The sequence below is a fragment of the Nyctibius grandis genome, chromosome 14 (assembly GCF_013368605.1).
Source record: "Nyctibius grandis isolate bNycGra1 chromosome 14, bNycGra1.pri, whole genome shotgun sequence".
In the NCBI taxonomy this organism is placed as follows: Eukaryota; Metazoa; Chordata; class Aves; order Nyctibiiformes; family Nyctibiidae; genus Nyctibius; species Nyctibius grandis.
This window is the reverse complement of record NC_090671.1, coordinates 15,043,434-15,068,014: the sequence shown is the minus strand read 5'-3', so window position 1 is coordinate 15,068,014 and position 24,581 is coordinate 15,043,434. Positions and strand designations below refer to the sequence as shown.

The 24,581-nt window shown below is 43.3% G+C and overlaps 1 protein-coding gene across 2 annotated transcripts in view; it reads right to left on the bottom strand.

Annotated features, from left to right (window-relative positions):
• The window catches only part of GRK3 (G protein-coupled receptor kinase 3), a 64,895-nt gene that overhangs the window by 18,236 nt on the left and 22,078 nt on the right, over window positions 1-24,581 (bottom strand). For both annotated transcript variants that reach the window (XR_011049193.1, XM_068412329.1), the window contains exons 3-9: window positions 15,727-15,800; window positions 10,943-11,044; window positions 9,724-9,798; window positions 8,722-8,783; window positions 7,772-7,823; window positions 7,340-7,431; window positions 4,704-4,803 (exon numbers count right to left, since the gene is read on the bottom strand). Coding sequence is in view for 1 of the 2 variants with exons in the window: in XM_068412329.1 (XP_068268430.1) it covers window positions 4,704-4,803; window positions 7,340-7,431; window positions 7,772-7,823; window positions 8,722-8,783; window positions 9,724-9,798; window positions 10,943-11,044; window positions 15,727-15,800 (557 nt within the window). In the remaining variant the exon portion in view is untranslated. The remainder of the gene's footprint in view (window positions 1-4,703; window positions 4,804-7,339; window positions 7,432-7,771; window positions 7,824-8,721; window positions 8,784-9,723; window positions 9,799-10,942; window positions 11,045-15,726; window positions 15,801-24,581) is intronic.

Below are 24,581 nucleotides of genomic sequence, written 5' to 3'. Positions count from 1 at the left end.
CACAAAAATTTAAAAAGCTATGACGAGCTGCTAATTAACAGGAGGTGGCTGTTACCTCATCATCCCCTTCTCCAAGGCCGTATGAAACCAGGGCTGTTCTAGCCTACAACACAGAGTTAAGGAACGGCTGTGCTGCCAAACAGACCGGACTGCACCGTGACACCGACCCCGAGGCCGACAGGACGAGGAGCTGACACGAGCTTAACTGCTGAGGAGCCAGGACACCAGCAGGGAGCACGACTGGGACCCAGCGTGACTTAAACAACGCGTTAATCACCGCAGCACTGATAGTGAAAGCGCTGGGAATCTCCAACAGGAACCCCTTTCCTTCCCAGGCTGGAAGCAGCAGAATGTGGCGGCCTTGGGCGGAGCGGGGGCCACGGGACCGGCGCGGGGCCGAGCAGGAAAGGGAGGGACTGGTGACACCGTCCTCACCCGCCGGGACACCTCAGGGCGGTTCATCCTTCCACAAAACCACGTACGGTTGAAGTATAAACCTTTATACACTCGACTGCAGGCCCCAACGACTCCCACCCGCTTGGGCTGATCCTGCAGTGACGCTCAAACCTACCCCTGGTTTGTTGTTCACTGTGCAAACAGTAACCCCAAAGCAGAAATGCAGGCACGCGCCTGGAACTCCCTGCAGAAGCCTAATTATGAAAAATGCCTAATTGCTAAATGGTCCTAGAAATAAGGAGACTACAGTCAAGGCAGCACGGTGTCTACCAAAAATACCACCCCTTGTTATAAACTCCGTATTGCTCTAACTGCGGACTATCGTAGCTACCACCTAACTTGAGAACAAAAGCTTTAGTAGAATTATTAACTGAATTTTCTGAATCGAATGGATAATTCAGAAGTGTCCCCAAGCAGGCCTCCTAAAACCTTAGAGCAACCCAATTACCCAGAAGGATTTAGGGTTAGAATTTAAACACCATACACAGAAAAATAGAAGGGTGTTTCCATACCAGAACACAGTATGCCTGTATTTTTATGGCTCTCATTTTTTTAAAAGAAAAAAAATCTGCAAGTGTAGATGTGATGCATAACTCATTTTTGTGTAAGCCTTCCCAATTTAATCACTACCCTCTCACTGTTTAACAGAGAGAAGAAATTGTAGGAGTTATGTTTTTCTGACACTAAAAGCACTGCAAAAGGGTATTTTCCAGCACAAAAATTAAAAAAAAAAAACAACTAGAGGTTTTTTTTAATGAAACATAAGCAATCAAGCAAATTTCCCATTAGAGTAACACTGTTGCAGTCAAGCTTCTGCTGTGAAAAAAATAAGCAACAGTATGACAATAACATGTGAATTAAGAATAGTTTGGATACAGTTCCTTACATTCAAGCAACCCTGCATTAAGTCCAAAAGATTGTAGAAGACAAAAATTAGAATATAAAAAATTGTAGGAATGTAATATTTTAAAGACATGAGCACACTAACAACTAGTTTAGAAGGAAACCTTCGATTGTGACTCTTTCCCTAACGCAAGCACTCGCCATCAGAAATGGCAGCAGAGGTGGCACCACGCTCGGGCACCTTGTATTTATCATCCCTTGGAGGGAATCCTGAATCCCGTCATTAGTCAGATTATCTGAAAAAGCACTGAACAAGACAGATTAACTGCCCAGTTTTTTCAGAATGAGAGAACTAGAAGCCAAGGCAGAGCCACAGCCCTGCCACGGCCTTGGGAATGCCACGGGCTCGCCACGGACTGTCGGAGCAACCACCAACCAGGAACAGATTTACTGAACACCCACTGCCTTCCACAAACAGCACCTGTGGGCACACAGTTTTTATAGAGCCCATCAGCAGCGATGGTCTCGGTGATTTCAATGTTCCAGTTTTTGAACGTTAGGCAAATATTGGGTATTACAGTAAATAAATATTGTTTTTTCTTTTAACAGAAAGTAAAAGATTTTCCCTACTGTGCTGTCTTCTCCATTTCACAATGCACTTCCAGCCTCCAGAGTGAACATCTCTATGGGAGGGGAAGACAGAGCCTGTATCTTGCAGAAGAGGAAACACAAACCTCAGCAACAGCTTGTCCACGTTACACCCGGAGTCGGTGACAAAGCGGATACACCAACGGGGCACCCGGGTGAGGCAGAGCCCACGCTCCGTGTCACCACACCAACCCAAGCAGATCCCTGCGCTCTGCAGGGGTGTCTGTACTGCTGAGCTGGGCTGATGGCCACGAGAAGCTATTCTCACAACGCAGCCACGATGTACTCAAACCTGGGAGCTCCCTATTCAAGGAGTAGTTGTGAATGCCAAAATTTCAGGCGGATTAACAGAAATGATTGCACAAACGTATGTGTAATCCACACAGCTGTTATTATGTACTTTGCAGAGACATCTGGATTCCCAGTTAAATGACTAATTGTGCTACGATGAACTTCCCAGTCCCATTTTGATCCGGGCAGCACACAAATCCTGTCACCGGGGAAGGCACGCGCCATTCAAACCTCACAGCTTATATTCAGGAGCGACATGAATCACCTCATTCCACCATTTCCAAACCTACTTAATTCCGCACGTTCAAACGCTCCAGCACCTCTCGCACCAGCAGGTGTAGCCACCCTGAATGAGGAGCGTTTGGCACAAAATCCCTCTTTTCAACCTCTCTTTCAGATTTCTGAGAATCCAAAGCAGTTACACGCTAATGAGCCGATAACCCTTAACAAAAACCCAAATGGTTTGTCCTGCTTTTCTGTGGCTAAATGACGAGCTGTGCGCTGTCATGTAAGAGAACTACCTCCACCATTAGCAGCCTTGTGAACAATTTTCTTTTTGAATCGCTTGACATGAAAATTCACATTCAGCACTGGAGCAACAGAATCACAAATTGAAGTTAATAGGACAATTATTGCTAATTTGCCTCGATTTCTTGTCTAGTCTCCGCTACAGAACTTCACCCCACTGGCTCTCAAGACTTCTGATGCTTCTGGACAAGCCACAACTTAGCTCTGGTGAAAACAGTTAACTTGAGTAGAAAGTCTAACCATTAAATCCCCAGTGTTAATTTCACAGATAAAAGAACAAAGAAACACTTTCCAGTCCTTCCTCTATCTTTACGTTCGAGCCCAACGTGAATGTGATTCTGTGTTAAAGGAAATTCCCCGACTTTTCTCTTTGGCCCGTGCCCGCCCTTCGCCAGGGGAAGGCTGAGGCCGGGGAGGAGTTTCCAACGAAAGGCACAAAAAGGAACATCTCATCCTTCCTCGGGGCTTTGCAATGAGAAAGAAGTTCAACCATATGATGACACCTTGATGTGCAGCCTCCCTAGTTTCTGGGTTAGGATTTGCCTTACCAGGGTATTTCTAACAGCAGAGGAAAATGATCTGATGGGGAGCAAGGAAAGGCCAAGAGCTCATCTTCTGGGGACAAAACTGCCATCAGCAATTCCCGTTCTGTCAGTCTGCACGAGAGAGCCCTCACACGCCGATGGCGAGGCTGGGAGGCACCGAGCGCTGTCTGATTCACAACGTCTTCCTTTGACAATAAAAGGGCGCTGTTTAGCAATTATAATTCTGCATTTATAGGTAAGCCCTGAGAAACACATCTCCGCTTTTTACGTTTGCAGAAGACAAGGGCCACCTCGGCACGGGCAGCTCTCCTGCAGCTGCGTCTACAAGCAACGCAGTGCGAAGCCCCCGATGATCCGCGGGTGGGAGACAGCCCACCTTGGAGCCCCATCAGACTGAGGGGTTCCCTGAACAGAAGACAGCAAGGATGCCGCCGTGCACTTAAAGGACATATGGAAGCTAACTGCAGCACAAGTGAGATCACAGAATCAGTGAGGTTGGAAGAGCCCTCTGGGATCATCGAGTCCAACCATTGCCCTGACACCACCATGGCAACTAGACCAGGGCACTAAGTGCCATGTCCAGGCTTTTCTTAAACCCCTCCAGAGATGGTGACTCCACCACCTCCCTGGGCAGCCCCTTCCAGCGTCTAATGACCCTTGCTGAGAAGAAATGCTTCCTAATGTCCAATGTTTAACCTCAGCAGGCTCTGGCACTCCAACGCCTGCTCTGACGGTGTCTGACCGCAATGTCCTGCAGCCACTGCCCAACTCTTCAGCAGGCAACCAGACACGGTCTGGTGGAACCAGCGCATTAGCGATACTTCTAATTTTAAATAGACTTGTGTGCTAGATGGGCAGACCTACTCGGTACGCCTTGATAGGTACTCAGCTGAAGTACATAAAAAATAAAATGGAAAAATTGGATAATCTGCTACCAGAGCTACAGGAAGGGGAGGACAGGAACAGGCAACTGAAGTTCTCTGAAATAGCACCGTATTCTATGAAAGTACTACGTAACTACAGCAGAAAAGGAAATTTTTTTACAAGACAGAATAATGTTTTGGAAAAGTTTCAAATACAAATACTTTAAAAAGGAATATTTTAAAAATCAGAAGGAGCAGGGAGGGGAGGGGGGGAGAATGAATTACCTCAGAAATAGGAACCTCCTTGAGCCTCTTTAGCTGAGATGCTCATTTCTGTAAGCACCCAAACTGAAAAGCAAGCTTGCTTTTCCATTCTTCTTCCAGACACATTACTAGAATCAGGGGGAAGATTCCAGGGGGTTTTAACTTTTGCACGTCACACAACTGAATTGATGGAATATGTATTATACAAAAAAGCTGTTATATTACACGCAAAAAAAAAAAAGAATAACAAATCAATGATACTTACTCCCGTACTGACAAGAGACAGCATAATTCTTTCATTTAAGGCTAATGTTTCTCCTTGCTTCATCTTGATTCTCTTCTTATCTAAACATTTCATTGCATACCTGAAAATATTAACCGTTCAGAAAGAGCACCAGAAAACATTCCCTCCTGTACTCAGCATTGTTCACTAGCAGTTATGCCATGCGTATTTACAGCATCCTGTAAGCAAGCTCTTGAAAGACTTAAAGCTGGTACTAAAAACATTATTACATGACTGAGCAAGAAAATCTCCAAAATCTCACAGAATTACAACATTTTCAACAGAAGCCTCCTAACAGAGAAATGTGCTTTAACAAATAATTCTGTCCCCACAGTGATACAGGAATTACGTATCATACGTCCATTTTTCAATATCTACAAGCAAGGATTTGCAGTATGAATTAAATAACAGAGACCCTATTACGGTTCCATTTAATTCTAACAGTGTCAGCTCTACCAGGAAAGTAATATCTTGAACACATGCTGAGGTTTTCTTTTTTTAAGTTTTCTTTCTACTCAAAGGTAGATTAGATATACACAAGAAAGCTTTTTTAGTCTTCTACCATCTGTATTACACAAATTAATAAAATTCTGCTCAAAGAAGAATGTTACCCTAACGACCATCAACCAGGAGTAGGATATAATACAGGCTGTGGGTATTTTTTCAAGACGTTGTGAGCCTACGACTAGGGAACAGCTGAGGAGGACACGTGTGTTCCTCCATACAAGATTTCTAGACATGGGCAGCCAGGGATTTTTAGGCCACTCTTTTTAAAATATGCTCAGGAAAACACCACTGCGTTGATGCTCATCAACTGCCTACGCTGTGCCAGCTCTGTACAGACTCGGGGCCTCGGATCACCTTCGCTCTGCGCTCCCTAAAACAGCCACGTCACTCCTGGCCATGCGTGTGTTGGGAGTGGGGGAAGAGAGAGCGTGAACATGCTGGAATTTTAAGTTTCCAAAACAAGGAATATATTCACAGCACGTGCTCCTGCTGAGGAGTCTGTAAACGATGACTATAAATAATGTTTCACACACTACCCTTTATTTATGCTTTGACATTGGCTGGGGCTGTTGAAGGCTGATGGAAATCAAGTCTCTCATTCTTGGATCGAGTTGCGTGCTCAAAAAGCACCGCTGTCCCTCCCGCTTTGGACTGCTTTCTGCATCGTGCTTCTGGCCCCTACTTAGACGTCCTTGAAGGAGGTGATGTGAGAGAAGCCTCAGGTGTATCTTGGTGGGTTAGTGAAACACCGATGGCGTTTACCTTAGAGGGGTGGCTTCCCAAGCTCCTTGCAGGCAGTAAGTGCAGCAGAGGCAGCCATCTAGAGTGGACGGGATCTGGATTAGGGATGGGTAAACAGGTTTGGATTAAGAAAGAACTAAACCAAACCTCTACCCAGAAACTGAACCTAATCTAAAGTTTTGCTTCCGATTTGAGAAAGGTTGGTTCTCCCATGTTTCACTGCCCTTTACTCTATTTATATCTGATAAAAGCTGTCCTTTGCTTCCCTTGCTAGTCCCAAGGTCTATCCAGCTCCTGCCAGAGCAAAACTCAGACATGAAAATCACTGGGAATCTGAGAACTACCTTGTCAGGGTGGACACCTGCTTAGTGTGGCTCAAGCTAAACAAAGTGTTTATTTTTGTACATGGACAAATTATTGAATTGTACATGGACAAAAAAGTACGAAAGCAAGAATAAAGACAGTATTGTTAGTAACAGTATTAATACTTGAGGTCACTGCAAAAATACTGAGCAGGACAGCACCATTAAGATGTCTTCCACTCGTTAATAGCTCAGCAGTTTATGATTATCAAGGATGGCAAGCACACACAACTGCCAGTGAAGCCAGCTGTAACCGCAGAGACTCGGCACTTCCAACATGCCACGCTTACTTAGAAGAGAAACGTTTAAGGATGGTCCCTGGACTAAAATTGTTAGGAGAAAAGCAAGATGAAAGGGGAGGGCTGGAGTGTAAATAAATAAATAAATAGATAAGATATTGAGAACCATTTTTTAAATCAATGCCCAGATGTTCAAAACAGGACATAATGGGATAATTATGCCTAGAGATTGAAATCTGTTGATTAGGAGAAGTGTGTGAATGGTAAGACCAGAAAAAGAAAAAAACCACACAGGCTGATCTTGGAGCTCCCACCGAGAGCTCTGTTACACAGAATTTCAACACTGGAACTATATTCTTCCAAACATAAGCAAGGATCACTGCTTTCACCAGTGAAACGTGCTCATCGGGGTAGAAACCTATGCAATTTCACAAATCTGGAATATCATATCCAGAGTCTGCCCAGGCACAACCCTACAGACTGAACAGCACTGAGGGCATGTTCCTATGTCATCCTATGCCATCCTCCAACCCTACGTGAGCACCAGCTACGTGATGCGCGTTGTTGTGAGACGAGCAACCTTTGGCAGATGAGAGGTAACACCTCACACAGGCACCACGGCTTCCAGAAATCAGAGCCTCTTGGGATGAAATTTAATTACAAAGAGCTATACAGTAATGTGACGCTGTTTTTGTAAGAACTGCCTGGAAGGATTGCCTTACTAGTTCAGAGTTTACAATTACCTTTAAAATAATGTGTATATACTCACATTTTTCCAGTGTCTGCTTTTCTGCAACCATACACTTCACCAAATCCCCCTCTTCCTATTATTCTATGTACACTAAAATCATTCATGGTCAGCTGTAAATGCAAAAAAACCAAAACAAAACCAGACTTCATTTTTCAGCATTTGAAAACTTACTGTAAAAACATCTAAATAATCTATTAATGTGTTAAGATACTTAACTACTGTAATTCATACAGCATTTATTGTTTTGGAAGAAGGAACCCCTTATGGTTTGTATTTCAATGTACTCGCAAGTGCTACAGTCTGAGTACAAACAAGAGGAATGAGACTGTTGTTGCCAAAGTAACATTCACCCTACTCCTCAATGAGGCCTTTTCAGCAGCAGCATTCAAAACGGAACATTTCCTTCCCTGTATCACCCGTTGACAAGATAAATATACTTTAAGTACTTACATGAATATTAAGTTCTACGTTCTTCCATTGACAAAATCTAGTAAACTTGTCACTGTAGGAAAAAAAAGTTTAAAAGTTGTCTGAGATGACTGCGTAAAGCGTCAGAGGAAATGTCAAGACTGATGTTTAAAATAAAGCCTGCACTAGGGCGTGTTGTGATATGACAGCCCTCCCTGAAACAATTGTAATCCTGCCCCACCAACCAAAACAATTACTAGGCAGTGCAAGCTTAATATTTTACATCCTTGTAAGAGAAAGATGCCAGATAACCTTACCCCTCTCACTGTAAAGGCTCAGTATGTCCTCACACCTCTCTTTCTGATGTTTTTTAATTTTTGAAAACAACTAAGTTTGGTACTAACAAACATTTAAATTACATAAAGATAATTTTAAGGAAACAGAGGCAGCTCGATTTATGTTAATGAACCTCTGTATACTCATTTTAAATGTTCTAAACTCATTTTATCTTAAAATAGGAAAAACATCAACAATAGCACAAGCTATCACCAAAGAATTTCTCAGTTCTACATAAATAAGGCTGCTCAGCTGACCGCGGTCTACGCCTCTTGTTCTTCACTAGACCCTTTTCTGCTCCATTGCAAGGTGTCCAGATACAAACCAGAACGACCAGGTCTTTCAGTCACCCACAAGAGATGGTGACTCAGGAGGACATCCCACAAGAACACAGTTCTGCCTTTTTAAACCTTTAAGATCCAGCTGCAACCTATTACTGCTGCTACACAGAGCAACAGGAAAATCCATCATCCTTACAGGTTTACACTCATACACCTTGACACTAACCATGATACACAACAAAGCAGAAGCTTGTTGATAATACAGTATTAATTAAGTTTACTAAACATTTTTAGCCTTAATTTACAGCAATACCTAAGGGACGTGGCTTCCTGCTACATGAGGTAGGAAGTTTGGATAATACGTCATGTTCATACCTTTCCATGAATTTTTGAAATATTTTTCCTCTGAGACTATCACAAATTTCTTCTATATATGGCTAAAAAGGGGTAAGAAACACAGTCAGTATTTAGGCATACAACCAACTGATTATGCAATATTACCCACTACATATAACTCACATTGGCCCCATATAACTGCAGCATTTACAAGTTTCCCTTGAAGGAGGCTCAAAGGAGCATTTAAGCTTCATTTAGCTTTTGGGATCTGAGCAGGTGCCCTGAAGCCAAACAGAAAATACTTTCATGAGCTAGAAACCTTAAGTGTTTCCCTTGGGGGGGCTGTACGAAACCTATTCCCCTTCTCATTTCTTTGTTTTCTGAAGTAAATAACAACACAAGATGTATAATTTCATAAACAAGACAGGATACCATTTATTTTTATATTCAAGGGGGGATATGCAAATCCCATACTTTAACAATCCAGAATTTTAGAAAGCTTAAAAAAAGCACCACGATTTTAATGGTGCAGAAGCTCCTGTTTGGAAAGGTAACTTTTGACTGGATTTTGTCTTGTGGAGAGACAGAAAAACATGTGAGATGGTACAAACGCTTAATTCCACACCATCATCAACTACGAATTAATATATCTTAAAATTAAAGAAAAAGGAAAAATGTTTTCGAAGATTAAGGTCATTTCTCCACCACACAATCTGGTTTATCCTGACAGGATGTGTATCTTCCCAAAGTACAGTGACTTACTCTACATCATTTAATGGCTTAAAATTACATAAATTCAAAAAACTATTGTGTTCATACACCAAGGTATAGTTTCCTTTCATGAATGTGCTTAAAAATATTACAGATAAGAATAGCAATTTATAATTTTTATTTGACTTAGAAAAGCATTCTATTGTTACTATTACAGTGAAGAATATTTACCAGTACCATTTCATTCTGTCTCCTTAAATAATATGTACAAAGCCACTTACTGTCAAATAAATGAAGAAAACTTGAACATTCAGGCTGTCTTAACCTCACCTGAAAAAGGCTGGCTGGCACTTGCTTCTTGGCTAAATGTGTTTGTACATGGTCTACAGCTTGTTTTGAGAAAGGCTTTTGAAAAAAGAAAAAGAAAGATTTCAAAATGTGAGAAGTTTCATTGAAGGTCTACAGCACTATTGTCCTTTTAACCATATGAAAAACACACAGAGCTGAGAATGAACGTGGTACAGCTTCCCTGAGTGCATCACTGAAACACGCAGGATGAGGCAGTAAAACAATTATCCTAAAGCAGGATGGCAGGAGAGGGGAAGGTGAGGAGGGGAAAGGTGCAGATAAAAGGGCTGGATGGTGCTGCTTTAACAAATTAATGAAAAATCCCATATACAGGGACAGCTCCAGAGGCAGAAGGAGACAGGGACTTTTTACCACAACAGAGCCAACAGCACATGCTGTACAACAAATGGCTTAAACCCTTCATGCAAAGAACCACACCGCTTGGATAAAACACGCTGCAAATTCTGCTTTAAAATACAAGTGAATTAAACTGTTAAATACAAATCAACGGGGTGAACCTCAGCTGGAGGAAACGTCTTTTCACTGACTTTAACAAAGCTGCATCTGCCACAACGCGGCCCCACACCTTTAACTTCCCATATTGCAGCTAAAAGTGTATTGTCTCTAGTACAGCACGAAAGACTGCTTTACAACCAAATAACACTAATAAAAAAATCTGTGTGATCAGCTTGAGACAAAATCTCAAACTTTACTCTGAGCTTTCAGAGACACCCAAGTCCAACACCCAACGTGTCCCGCAGAGCCCCAGCAGCTCGCATTTGAGTTTCTGGGGTCAGAGCTGTTGCTGGGTTGTGAGGGGTTGGTTAATCTATGTCTACGTGTACAAGTACACACACAAACTGCACTCATTTTATCCTATTTTAAAATAGAGATTTAGTTTAAAGTAATATAAAACAGATAAATCTCCAAATATTTCCTTTGTGTACCACCAAGATTAATAAAAATGGGCACACACCACCAATACTGGAAAACAAAACAAGCAGCCTGCTGAATGCAGCCCAACCCAGTCCCAAGGACTGCAAACAGAAACCCACGGCACTACGAGGAACAACGCAGTAACAACTCCTTCAGCAACAGCCTTAACTGTTCTCTGAATGAAACAGCAGTTATTGGGAATTATCGCTGCTGTCAAGCTACTCAGGTAAGGCAAAGAGCAGTGTGAAATCTGGATGATACACACATGTGAGCAGGACAGGAGCTCCTTCATTATGTACGTGTCATAAATCTGCCGACTTCGGGTCAGACGCTCATCCTCCGAGTCCAGTTTCTCGTATTCTTTTATCTGCAATACAAGAGAGAAGGAGCCGTTAGATGAGCACATTCCTAATGATTTTTCTCACATTTTGTAAAACCAAGACTTTGACTGAAGTTTTATTTTACTTTACTATTTTCTTCATTAAGACTTAAAGCAAAACCACCTGCAATACCATAATTACAGCTGACCTTGAATTTCCCTTCTATCTTTGAATTTTTATGCAAGGAAACTGATATACTTAGAATTGCTACAAAGCACCTTAGGTACCCATGTCCAAGCAAGAATATAAAGCACATTTCAAAACGTTCACGTAGTTCAGCTACACGTTGAACTTGAATCCTAAAGGCGGCCAGAAACACAGTTTCACAGAATATATCAAGCTTCTGCAGGTGTGGTACAGGAGGTCGGTGCTTTCCAGGTGAAGGAACAGCAATCCCACGCGGTTCATTGACAGAACAGAGCCTGATAACCAGCTCCAGAAAAAACCTCACCAAGCCCAAGTGTGGAGTGTATTTAGGGCGAGTTCTTCCAGGACTGACAGAATGTACAGAACCACACAAGGTCTTTAGGGCAAGGTCTCAGCCCTCACTGCTGGACCTTCCCAGCGCCAGCCTGCAAGGTCCCAGGATCCCAATGAAGCATGAGGACACGCTCTGGATCCCTACACTGACCCAACAAAACCAAAGCAGAACAAGACCCAGCTGGGTTTCGTCCAGTGCCTGTTTGAGAAGGAAGAGGCCGTATCAGAGCTGCTTGTGCTTCCAGCCTACAGAACAAACCCTGCACGAAGGATGCCAGCCACGTTCAACAGCCGGAGCAGCGCCAGGGTTAACACCAAGCACACTGCTGAGGACTTCTGAAAGGAAGGATGGATTCTTTAAAAACAGGTTTTGCCTCTATGTCACAATATATTTTTTCTCCTCTTCATTCAGAGGCTGCTCCCGTACAGGAGGAGCTGTACTTCACAGCTCTTGAACAGGTCTCCATGTGACAAACTCAGACCAATCTATCCTTGAAGGTGGAACACCGTAATTAAACTTGGTATTTTTCTAGCTGCAATCCTCTTGTTTGCTGACTATGATAAGGCAACAGTTCCACCATGATTTGCCATCTGTGACTACTTCCCCCTCGGTACCAATTTATAATTAAAACAATTCAAAACATCTTTGCCAAGGAAACATTTTTTAATTAATGCAATGCCGCAAAATAATTAGAAGTACAGGAGGAAGCCTGAAGTATATCATACTGTCTTACTCGAATGACACCTTCTGCCCTTCAATATTTGGGTTTTTAAGCCACCGAACTCTGCGCCCAAAGCAGAGGGCTCTCTCACAACAGCCCCCCACAGCCACGCTGGCACCAAGCCAGCGTCTCTCCCCCCTGCCCTTACAGCGGGCTTTTTAACCAACGTCCCTTTGCTTTGTAAAGGCCTGGAGAAAAGGACAGCAGGTGACCACAGGCCCATCGGTGACATATTCCTGGGCAGCTCCCCCAGCGCCGGGAGAAGGCCCTCCCGAACACGCTGCCCGACGCCGCTCATCACACAAGTGATGCAACGAGACACCGCTGCCGTGATCACGTTTACTGTGCATGCCTGACACATTCACAAGCTAATTTTACATGTTCATTAAATACAACATTACTGTTCCACGCAAAAAAAATATGGCAACAGGCAGAGCTACGTGTGTCACCTCTTATAAAGGTAACCTGTCTCTGTGAGCAGCAGCTCCCCGACCCAGAGAGAACGTTCTGTGTCGTCACGTATTTCAAGGCGTCCCCGGCAAACTTCAGCTCATCTCAAGAAAAGCATCTGACAAAGTCTCTTTTCAAAAACTGAAATCAGAATGTATTAGTTTTCAAGCACCCAGAAGTTCTTTTTTTTTTTTTGAAACCGATCTGGATGAATCACTCATCCAGTTAAACGCCTGATCGTGACTTAAGCCGCAGTAATACGAAATCCCTGGAGCACGCAGCCCTTCTACATCAAGCCATTTTTAATGTAGCAATGTACTCAGATTATTCTACATGTAATAAACGCAGCAAGTAAATCAAATACATAAAAAAAGGAATCCAGTGTCACAGAAAAAAACATAATGAACCTCTCTTTAAATGTCTTTAATGGGATTTTTCGAAAAGTACATGACAAAGCATTTAAATTCTTTTTAGGCAACACTTTGCTAATAACCTAAAAATACAATTTCAAATTGTTTCAGAGATAGAGAGGCCACTAAAAATATCTTGCTGAACAATCTGTTACAACGTGCCTTTTTGATTACTTATGACAATGACATCTTCAGTATATAAAAAGATGGAAACGATAGAAAAAGATTCTTCTTTATTGACAGCAAGGATCTAATCTGAGCTGGGGAACTGTATATTGCTGAGGATTTATCTCTAAACTGATAACCTGCTTAGCCTATTTCTTGCTGCTAGCCTACTAGCAAGAAAAAATTTAAATCATCAGCTTAAGAGTAATCCAGACAAATGGCTATTCCAGGCAGAGTTTCTAATTAACACTGAGCAATACCGGCTGCCTTCTAAAAGCACGCGTGCGTGTTTGAACTGAAACCAGCACCTAGGACAGGATTAACTGCAGTTTTATATTTAGAGCGTCGCAAATATAACCCGGAATGAAGGGAGCGATGAGGCTGGCCAGGTTTCCTGAGCAGCCTGTGCAGGAGCCCCGTGAGCAGGGGCAGGCTGTGGGAGGGCACCCCTGAAATACCGATTCCTCAGGCACGACGTCTGTCCGTCCCTTCGTCGATTATCTCATGACAACGGCGGACAACTGACCCCATCGATCTAAAGCCACCTCCCGGATCACTCTCCGGAGGATCCTCTTACCCATCTGCAGTGCTTGACAGGGCTGTTCTGCAACCCTGCACAGCGACTCCCAAGAAATCCCAGCAGCTCGCACCAGCCTCAGCCGTCGTCGCGCCCCTCTCGCAGTGCCACGGACGGCTGCACTCTGCTGCCCTTCTACAGGTAACAGGGCGTTAGAGAAAGGCACGACGCATTTCAGAGTGTGATCCAAACACCGGTACCTTCAGCTGCATCTCCTTTTCCACAGGAAAAAAATCAGCTACAGGCAACAGGGCATCGTTCTGTCCGGGTGGGTGCTATGGAGCGAGAGGTGTCCGGGACTGAAGGCGCAGCGGTTGGGCACCTCGCCGTGGCACGGAGGGCACGCGGAAAGCTTCGGGGTGGCGAGGGGTGCGGAGGACCAGACACACCGCTCCCTCCGCGGATGACACGGAGCTGAGCCAGAGGCCGGCTGCGATCCCCACAGCACCAGGTGCCAGCCACAGACCAGCACACTGCATCGGGGAACCACGCTCCATCTTCTGCTTCTGCTTTTTGGGGCAGGATGAGACAAAGGCTTTCTGCCTTTAAGGAAAACCTTCACTATGTGCAATAGATACGAGTCCATGTCCCATAATAAGGGAAAGCGCTGGTTTTGCACTGGAATCCACTGTCATAATTCCACTGAGAGATGGCAAATGTAACTCACTTGAACTTCATCTCTGTTTTGTAGCAGAGCTGAGATTTATCATCATCTTCATGAGTGAAGATCAAAAGCTTACCCCATTTCTCAAGAACATACCTGGCTTAACATAAGCTATCAGCGATATCTAACAAGTACAAACTGAGATGAACCTAATTTCAACTCATTTCTTACGAATATTTCAAATGAATCATAGTCAAAGAGTGTACTTTATGATAGAAAACATAACAAACCTAAAGATATTTTAATCTCTAATAGCATTCTTCCCCTCTCCACCATTCTCTCAGTATTTCCCAAGTTATCTTTTGACACATAGATGTGTTGAATGAACATTTGGTTAAGTGGCTGCTCCGGTAACTTTCTTCCATTGTTTAGTTTTCAACATATCATGCCTTAAAACTAAACATCCTTAACTCCTGAAGGACAAAAACTGTAACAGCTTTTAAAATGCTTTGTTAGCTTATGTTTAACAAAAAGACACAGTTTCAGCATACACAAATAAAAGCACTGTCAGAAGTTGAGCTACGTAGATTTTTCCTGCAAATATTCCATTTTCTAACTCTTAATTTGCCCAGTAAGAGGGCAAAACTCATCCACGCTACTCTCCTAAAATACACTGTAAGAGTACTGTACCAAATCACCAACGGGATTAGCTACATTGCTATTTTTAAAAGTCTCTTGAACTTGTTTAAAATGATAGTTTTGTCCCTTTGAGATGCAACCGTTACTATATAAAATATTGTCTCTTATGAGACAGCCCCTTCCACTACGATGCCAAAACGGCTCCGGACACCGCGCACCCTTGCATGCCTCTCCCTCCCTCTCCGCATCCCCTGCCCAAGGACTGAGGCCTCTTCTCCCAGGCAACCAGCGCTAGGACAAGAGGACACAGCCTCAAGCTTGGCCAGGGGAGGGTCAGGTTGGACATCAGGAAGCATTTCTTCTCAGCAAGGGTCATTAGCCATTGGAAGGGGCTGCCCAGGGAGGTGGTGGAGTCACCATCTCTGGAGGGGTTTAAGACAAGACTGGACATGGCACTTAGTGCCCTGGTCTAGTTGCCATGGTGGTGTCAGGGCAATGGTTGGACTCGATGAGCCCAGAGGGCTCTTCCAACCTGACTGATTCTGGGATTCTGTGACCAGCAGGACAGCCGTCCCCAGCCTCGCCCCCCCGCAGTCCCAAAGCCCCACCGACGGCCACTTACCTCTTCATAAAACTTCAGCTGAGGGACAGCTTCATCAATCTCATTCATGCAATAGTCTTTAAAGAGCAGAAATCCTGGAAAGAAGAAAGTAGAAAAAAAAAAAACAAAGAAATCAGGAAAAATGTATCATTACTATGATAACCTGTAAAAAAAGATACAGACATACCGGGGTAACGCCGTGGATTGTACGTACCCCTGTAAACATCCCTAATCGCCAAGGCTCAGCAATACCAACCATCAAGCGGCTCTACAGCATTCTGAACAGACGAGGATCACAAACCTCACTCACCTCCCACAGGTATTTATGGGACGTTTATGTAATGCACCGAAACGCACAGATCAGATTTTGTTTCTTTTTTCAGAGTAAAAACTAGATACTATTCACACGTTTTGTTTTTTGAAATAGATTTACCTACATTTTATTCATAAAAAGCAACCTCTTCTACATTCTCATTTTAGAGTTACTGGTTAACGTTACCTCTAATCGGTTTTATAGCACAATAAATTACATCAGGATCTTTATAGTTCCTTTGCAAGTAATTTAAAGCGTGACCTCTGCGGCCTGCTGATGAGTATTTTCCACTATAAGCATTTTAATGCACCATTAGAAGCTTCACTGCATGAAGAACCGTCTTTCCACGCGCCTGCGCTGGTACCCGCTGCCCTTTTACTGTACATGGGTATCTGTTGTCACAGCTGTTTGGGTTATCTGCAAGCCCCTTAGAGTCGTAAACCAACGTGCTTTCAGGCAATACCTTTCCTTATTTAGTTACTGCTTTCTTACTGAAATCACACCCAACTTTCGGAGGGGAGACCACAAAAATGTGAACTACACCAAAGCAGCGAGTGAGCGGAGGTGGATCAGCCCAGCCAGGGGCTGGCGCTGGCTGGAGCCCCTCCGTCCCGCTCCCCTGCTCGATGCCTCTCCCAACAGGGCAGCACATCAAGACAGAAAAGGCTCCTTTTCAACTTAAAATATTTATATACAAGAAACCTATTTTTTTTTTAATTAAAATGTCATTGTAATTTGAACTTACAGCAAAATTATATTTCCAAAAAAAAGCTGCACATCACAGAATGCTCGAGTAAGAAATAACACAACCCCCTACGACATCGTATACTACCTTTAAAAAAATGCAAAACTCACTTCATGAGCTACATGGTAATTTCGTGGTAGTGTGTACAGGAGAGCACTTAACTTCAGTCATGAACATCATGTCCTTTCAACTCACTATCATCTAATTTGATCAAAGACCTAAATAAGAAAAAAACCCCACCAACTACTCAGAAGCAAAACAGTCAATCACAGTGGACAAAGCAACTCTGATCAAACAAAAGCTTTAATTTATGTATAATGAAAACATTTATCAGCTGCTTGGTAGTCCCACTAGCTGCATCTGGATCCCAGGTTAAATTTCCTATCGGAAGAGCCTGTTCTCCTGGCTCTATTTGGTCACAATCAGGACACCAGAAAAGGGATTACGACCAGACAGCTCCTGTACTTTGCTTGACTCATTTAGCTGATTAGGATGATACTTTGAGGATTAGACACACTGGATTTTGTTCTCTAAATAAGGACAGAAATCTAATTAAGAGATTCTTTCATGAGGTTCTCCAAACTTTCTACTTATTCTCAACAAAAAGAATCATTCTTGAGTTATTTTATAAACAAATGTGCTTTTTGGAAAACAAACCAACCCACCCCAAGTTTTCTATTCCTTAAAAGCAGTTTGCAATTAGAGTGCTTCTTTCCTTACTCCTTTTTTTTTTCTTTTAAGGGCTCGTCTTCGTTCCTGTTTTACTGGAAATGCATCAACTCTCATTTTACACACGATCGAAGCAGCAGCAGCACCGAGCAAAATAATGCTGAACTGACTGAACTTTCATTTGGACAATGAACCAAGGAAGATGCAGTCGTGTAATTAAGAGACTAAAGAGTGGCACAAACAGCAATGAATGCAGTGAAAGAAAAATCCCTGGCGTGGTCCCAGCTACTGGCTCCTTACCAAAAAAACCCACAAACAACAAAAAAAAAACAACAAACCACAAAGACAACTGTGGGAGGAGTGTGAAAATATACCAACACAAATTTTCAACAATGCCATGCCAAACATTTTGGCCCTGTTTAATATTTTCCGAATTTCTTAATTTGATTACTGCAGAGAAAGAAAAGGTTCCCAAGGCCAGAGTACAAGGAACAATACCAGGCTTATGCTGCCTGCGTTAGCCTGCTTCTCACCAAGTCCTTCCTAAACTGCACTGCTGAGCAAAAAGCTAGAGACACCCAAAACAAGAAGTTAAAAACATTATAGATGGTTAATATAGTGGCAATACGTTATTTAATTAATACTGAGAAAATGCTGCTAGTCAGGTTCCAGTGAAGATGAGCAGAATTATTACAGCAGCATTTTAAAATGTATGATAAAAAAAATAAACGATTAAAAAATACTGCAGTAAAATAAATCATAGCATGAAACATCTCTTCTCCATTAAGTTATCAACGTAATTATCCACTAGCAGGACACCCAACACATCTGCAAGCACACTGTAGATGAAGCTCCATCCCCGCAGCACCCTGAGGAGCAGCAGGGCGGTGGGAGAGGGCAGTGGGAGATGGGTGGGCACCCTGCACGGGGCCGGACCCTGCCCCGCTCCTCGCCCCGGGCACAGCTGGGTTGGGTACAGCAGGAGGTCACACGGAAATTCTCTCGTAGCCAGAAAAGTGGTTAAGGTCTTTTTTTTTAATTGTGATTTTTACAAGTTGCAAGAAGGGGGGGAAAAAAACCCACTCGAAAAGGTCAGCAGCATCCAAGAAGAATATTATTCTAATGCTGGGGGAGTGTTTTAACACATAAATTAGAGCATCAGCTCTCATTATTCAACATTGTCTTTTAAAAAAAATACATTCCTTGTAAGAAACACTGGTACCAGTTAGGTTGATATAAAAATAGATATTTCAAGTTTCCTTTGAAGAACCTATGGACTGGGAGCATTTATGTACGTATATTAAGATATACAGTATACACACATGCAGTTTATACAGTCATTTAAAAAACTGGATTTCACATGGACCCACTTCCCTTGACAGAAAGGTTTCTAGTATCATTTGTTACAAGATATGCTCTAACCACCCCATAAGAAGGGTTATGTACCATGAGCTTTCCAAGCAACGGTTTAGAGAGCTGGACACACGCGCTGCTCTGCAAACAAGTACCAGGTTATTTCATCCTACAGGTCCTCCTCGTGCCTGCCAGTACAGATCCACAACTACCAGCTCTTACAACCACCAACAACACCGACACCAAAGATTTGTGGGTGTCCAGCACAACCTTTGTCTTCAGGAGGTCGTGTCTGCAGAAGGATAAGCCGAGTGATGGAGTTCTTTTTAATTAATTAGGAATCTCAGGATTAATTAGATTTTTTTCACTTGTCTCATGAAAATACAGGGAAAGGGTGTCACCTCGGGTATTTTCTGTGTCAAAACGACAGTAATGTCAGACAGCGAAACACAGACAGCAAAACGCACCCCTCCTCGCCCTGCCTGGCAGAGCTGCCCTTCTGCCCACGGCCGATGCCCGAAGAGCAGCTGCGTCCCACGGCCGCGCTGGGAAGCGGCTGGAGGAGGCGAGTCGCTGCCACGGTGCCAAGAAGACGGGAGGTCTGCAGGAAAGCTTTACTGCCAGGGATGATCGATCTGCGGCTGATGGTGAAGGACAAGGAATGAAGAAGGATCTGGGGACTGTAAGAGATTCTTGCGGAGCCTGGAGGAGAGAGATGTTACAGGGAAAATCTCTGGGGAAGCCAAGAAACAAACCCAGATGCCAGGCGATGAGGGCGGGTTTGAGTGACTTGTCATTACTCCACTAGAGATTTACAACAGAGGAAAACACAATCAGAATCTCCACTACCCAGTCGAGAGTGTCCTCAAAAGGATCTAAAACGCCTGAGTATCACGAAAAATTCAAAAGATTTTGTGGGTAAATTCATTTAAAAACTCTCTGATTTTTATCTTTCTTTGGATGAGTGGCCTTAAACCATCAGCCCTTTTACAGCACAACTGCAAACGCAGACACACGGCTCCTCCCTCCCGCGCTCTCAGCTGGTCTGACCGCGCCGTCCACGTCCCCAGGTACCAGCACACTTGAAATCCTTCCACTGTCCTGAATTCAAACCAATCGAATTAGAGCTTAATGTTCTCTGTACTGGAAGTGCTTCTGTTTCAACCTCCCGTTGCATCAGCGGGTTCTGCGCTTCCACTGCAGCACAAAGGATGTCTCTTCCTTTCCTGATGTTCTTAGATTGAGTGTAAAATTACCAGCCAGAAACCGTAGCTCCCAGATAACAGCAAAACTAACTGACAGACGCAGCACTGAGTAAGTGACAGGAGTTTTAAGGAGTTCAGGGAGAACTGACGCAAAGCACAATAAGCACAGTTAACTACACACAGGAAAGCAAGACCAAGAACAGAAAGCAGGAATTAAAAAAATGATAGCGTTAAGTAACAGCTAAAAGGAACCAGCAATTACTTATGAAATAAAGATGCTGACAGCTTTTGCTTTAAAGATTTCTTCTTCTAGACTATATCATTTCTGCAACAACCAGATCACTAGTTGTTAGGGGGGAAAAATATATTTTTTAAAAGCTTTTTCTGGTAACACTGAAACGATGGATGATATCAATAATACATACATGCACATACACCTCGCTCCAAGCCTCTGCTCTCCCAGTCTCTGGACAATAAGTTTTTCCCATTATCTTTTTAAGGACAATCCTGTACAGTTAAGTTTGCCAAACGCCACTAATTGCACCAACTCCAACCACCACGACAAAATGTCTTTCAAGGAGGGACAAAGAAGACCCTTGAGGTTTTACAGCTCAGTCTTAACTGGACACTCGTGACCAGGTAAGGATGGGAGATGTGCAGAGCAGCCGAGGACCAGGGCGCTTGGGTGAGAAATCCTGCGCTTGCTTGAGTGACCGGGCCATTCCCAGAGCTCACCCCAGCTGGACAAGGTCCGTTTCACAAGCTTGGAGGGGACAAGGTGAGGGAATTACGTTAACCCATCTCTTTTTAAAAAGAACATACTATTTACTTCTCTATTTATTTCAAATTATGTTTTTCCAACATGATTTCAGAAAACTTGCATAAAATCCTGACTCAAGCCAACAGCCAGCTTTCAAAAGAGTCTCTTTTTTTAAACAAGAATTAAAACCTGCAATGGTTTAACCCTTTATTCTGCAACATAGAACCCTTCTCTTATTAATAAAGAAATGCTACCAGCCAGGCAGAGGGGCCAGCGCCGGCCTCCTGCCTTCTCCTGCCGTCTAAAGGTCACCCCTGCGTTCAGAATATCGTATCTCCATCGTCACGAGAACGTCAATTAACTCAGAGCGTGGAATAATAATAAAAAAAAAATAAATGAGGAGCTCCATAATACAACAAACCTTGGAGAAAACTAATTATCTAATTCTAACTGGAATTTTATTAGTATCTAATTCAAATATCCTTTTAACAGGAGTAAATAAAAACCTTATTAAAACAAACAGAGGTGACTAGGTAAGACAGCAGAGCTAAAAATAGACACGTTTAGCCCTGACATAAGTATTCACAATGTCACTGGTGAAAGGAAGCTGCATCTATTTACTGCAGACCTGAACGTGGTCCAAAATGCTGACGTAGACTCTTTCTAGTAGGCAAAATAGCAAACTAGAAAACAAAAATACCAGGCTGTTTCCAAATCCTAACTAAACGTGAATAATGACAAACAAGAAAGCAGCGATATCTGCACCGGGATCAGCACGGGGTCGCTCCCATCAGCTGCGGCTGTCGGCTCCGAGGGAGCCAGGGCCACAAACAGAGGATCACGCCCAGCTTTTCTGCTGGAAAAATCTCGCACCCCCCTCAGCTGCCCCAGCACAGGGTAATTAAGACCACCTAAAAGCTCCAGAACCGAGAGAACCACCGATGTCCTTAGTGCCCTGGTCTAGTTGCCGTGGTGGTGTCAGGGCAATGGTTGGACTCGATGAGCCCAGAGGGCTCTTCCAACCTCAGTGATTCTGTGATTCAGGAACACAGACACTCGCTGCTACCAGGGAAAGCTCGTCTGCGTAGGAATCGCAGCTTTGGCTACGTACAAAGCCACAACAATCCTCACAGCCCAGAAGGCACCACAGATTTCACTACTTTTCTTTCCAATTACGAGCTATTTGTCCTTAGCCTATTTCTCCTAACGGAGCTTAATTTACATTCACTTTTCATTAAAAATAATACATCGTAACAAATTAAAACATCTCTCTGTGCATAAAAAGCAGGGTAAAAGAACAAATTATGTTTTACAAGAGAGGACTTGCATACAGGGGTGAGGAGTGCAGTACAAACTCCCTGGAACAGAACGAAACTGAGCTCAAATTAGCCTGTAAGTTGCCAGGTAGCTTGTTTAACGATGTCTATAAATCATTATATGAAAATAAACTTCAGCTAAAAGGTTTCAAGTGTCTTCAAAGAAAATCCTTATTTCCAGGCATATTTTCCATTAGCGTTTCACCCAGTGAATCACTAACACTCGTTCAAACTCCATGAGCCATCTCCCCAAAGGCTGGACCTGCACGAGAACAGCACCAGGGTGAAGCACGGGATGGCTTCGAGTATTCCCAGATCCTGTGTCAAACCTCAACACAGGCTTACAAGTGAGGGGATCTTAAGCAGCTAATATACTCACTTACTGAGAGCATTCTGTTATTATTCTGCTTCAAGCCCAGAGGAGCAGCTGGGAGCAAACCACTCGAGGTGGATTATAGTCTGCACGTCAAAGGGGACGCACAGGGCAAACACCCGTCCCCCTCCCCTGACAGCAGCCCCGAGTTCAGCACTTTCCAAGGGCAGGACCAGTCAAGATGTCAAGTGGTGACACACCAATTCAAATAAAAGGATTTCTAAGGAAAAGAAGAACGTGCTCTATTTTTAATCATTACAAAAAATGTGATGTCTGTGCTTCACCCACCGCAACTGCCACTGGGTCTTTGCCTCAAAAGAAAAACCCACCATCTCTCATCTTAAGACCCTCATGAAACGTACCTCTGAATATTGAACACACAATGAATGATTTTTTTAAAGCCGTGAAAAGAAAAGAATGGGGAAAACTTACACCTGAAGCACATTTAGCACAGATCTTTCGTACTCTGGTCTCCCTTAACATGCAGAACTCCAGTTGACTAAAGCAGATCTATACACCATTGAAAGGGGATTATCAAAGGCATTCAACATATCGAAGGTGAAATTAGAAAAAGGGTTGTACATACGAGAAAGTACCTCAAAAAGACAGAGGACTAATATCACTAAGCAAAGATATGTAAAAATATGCTAATTTTAAAAAGGACTACTAAATACAGAATTGAAGCATTTCATTTCAATCAAACATTTAATGCAAGGAACGTGATTAAATTCCTTCACTGAAGCTCATCTAGAAATACACAGCACTTGGGGTTTTGCTCTTTTTTCACTTGTAAATAGAAGAAACTCCCACCACTTTTGCAAGTGGTATTAGCAGCTACCAGCAAGCTATTAGCAAGCTAACAAGTATTAGCAGCTTAAAAACATCATGATGGTGGTTTGTGATTTGTTGTATCGGTTCTTTCCCCTCATCACAAGAATATTCAGTCCCTATGAAGAACGTGATGGTTGTTATTTTCTTGATCAGTATTTATCCATTATACAACTTTTAAAAGTGACTTACATAACGCAAGGCAATATCCCTTCATTACTGAAAAGCACACTATTTCTTTTGACGTGCTCTAAGCTACGAACCATTCACTGTTGTGAATTATTTAACACACAAAGTACATGGGGACGTGTATTTCTACTTCTTAGAAAGGGCCTAGATCTGTGTTTTTTCTTGGGGGGTGATAGGATCATTTAATGAAGCCACGGAATAACTTCACAGCAGAAGGGTATTCTCAAGCCTCTGATGCCAGTGTTCACCATGGCAAGTACTGTTCAGTATCTTCACCACTGTAAAGAATCAAACTGTTCTGCAACAGCTCTAGGAAGACTGCTGCACTGTGGTTAAAATCAAAACACAAAGCCAGTAGTATTCAGCTAGTAAATACACACAGCACTTAGGTAAAGAGGAGCAAAACCACTAAAACAACAGTGACAGAGCACAGACGATTCTCCTACGTGAATTTTCAAGGTTTCCTCTGGTTCACTCTGTGCACTCTAAGAGAGAAGCAAGCTGCTGAGAGATGGAGGTGCAGAAACAGATGGCTCTACTTCTCTTCAGACTCCTTCCCCCTGTAATCAAAGAAATTATTGGCAGAAGTATCTAGAAACATTAAGAAACTGTTTTGCATATTTCTGAACCTACCCATCCCAGCACCGCAGACACGCGCACGTTTGAGAGCAGACCAGTGCAGAGGCCCCGGCTGGACACAACGCTGTCAGTGGGAAGAGGCCAGGAAAGAGAGAAGCAACTACCCTGTAAGGTTACTGCTCTGTTCCCCTCAGGGTCTGAAGGTGCGGAGGTCCCATGGTGCACATTTCTCACCTCCTGACAGGGCACCCAGTGACCTTCTGCAGCAAGAACCTCCCAGATCCGGACCAATTCCCTGGGGGTCTGCAAGTTGTGTCGTGCATCGTTCTTTTACAGGACAGCTATTGGTATAGAACAATAAAAGCATCTGAAAGGCTTATAGTAAATATCTGCTCTCTGCTCTACAAATGCATCCACGAGAGAACGGATAGCCAGAGCTCTCCAGCTTCTCTGCAACGTTCTAACTGCTCTATCCCTTAAAAGCCTTGCTGAAAGTTAGAAGACTTAACAGCTTCAGTAATTCAGAGTCTACTTACTCTTCTCCTG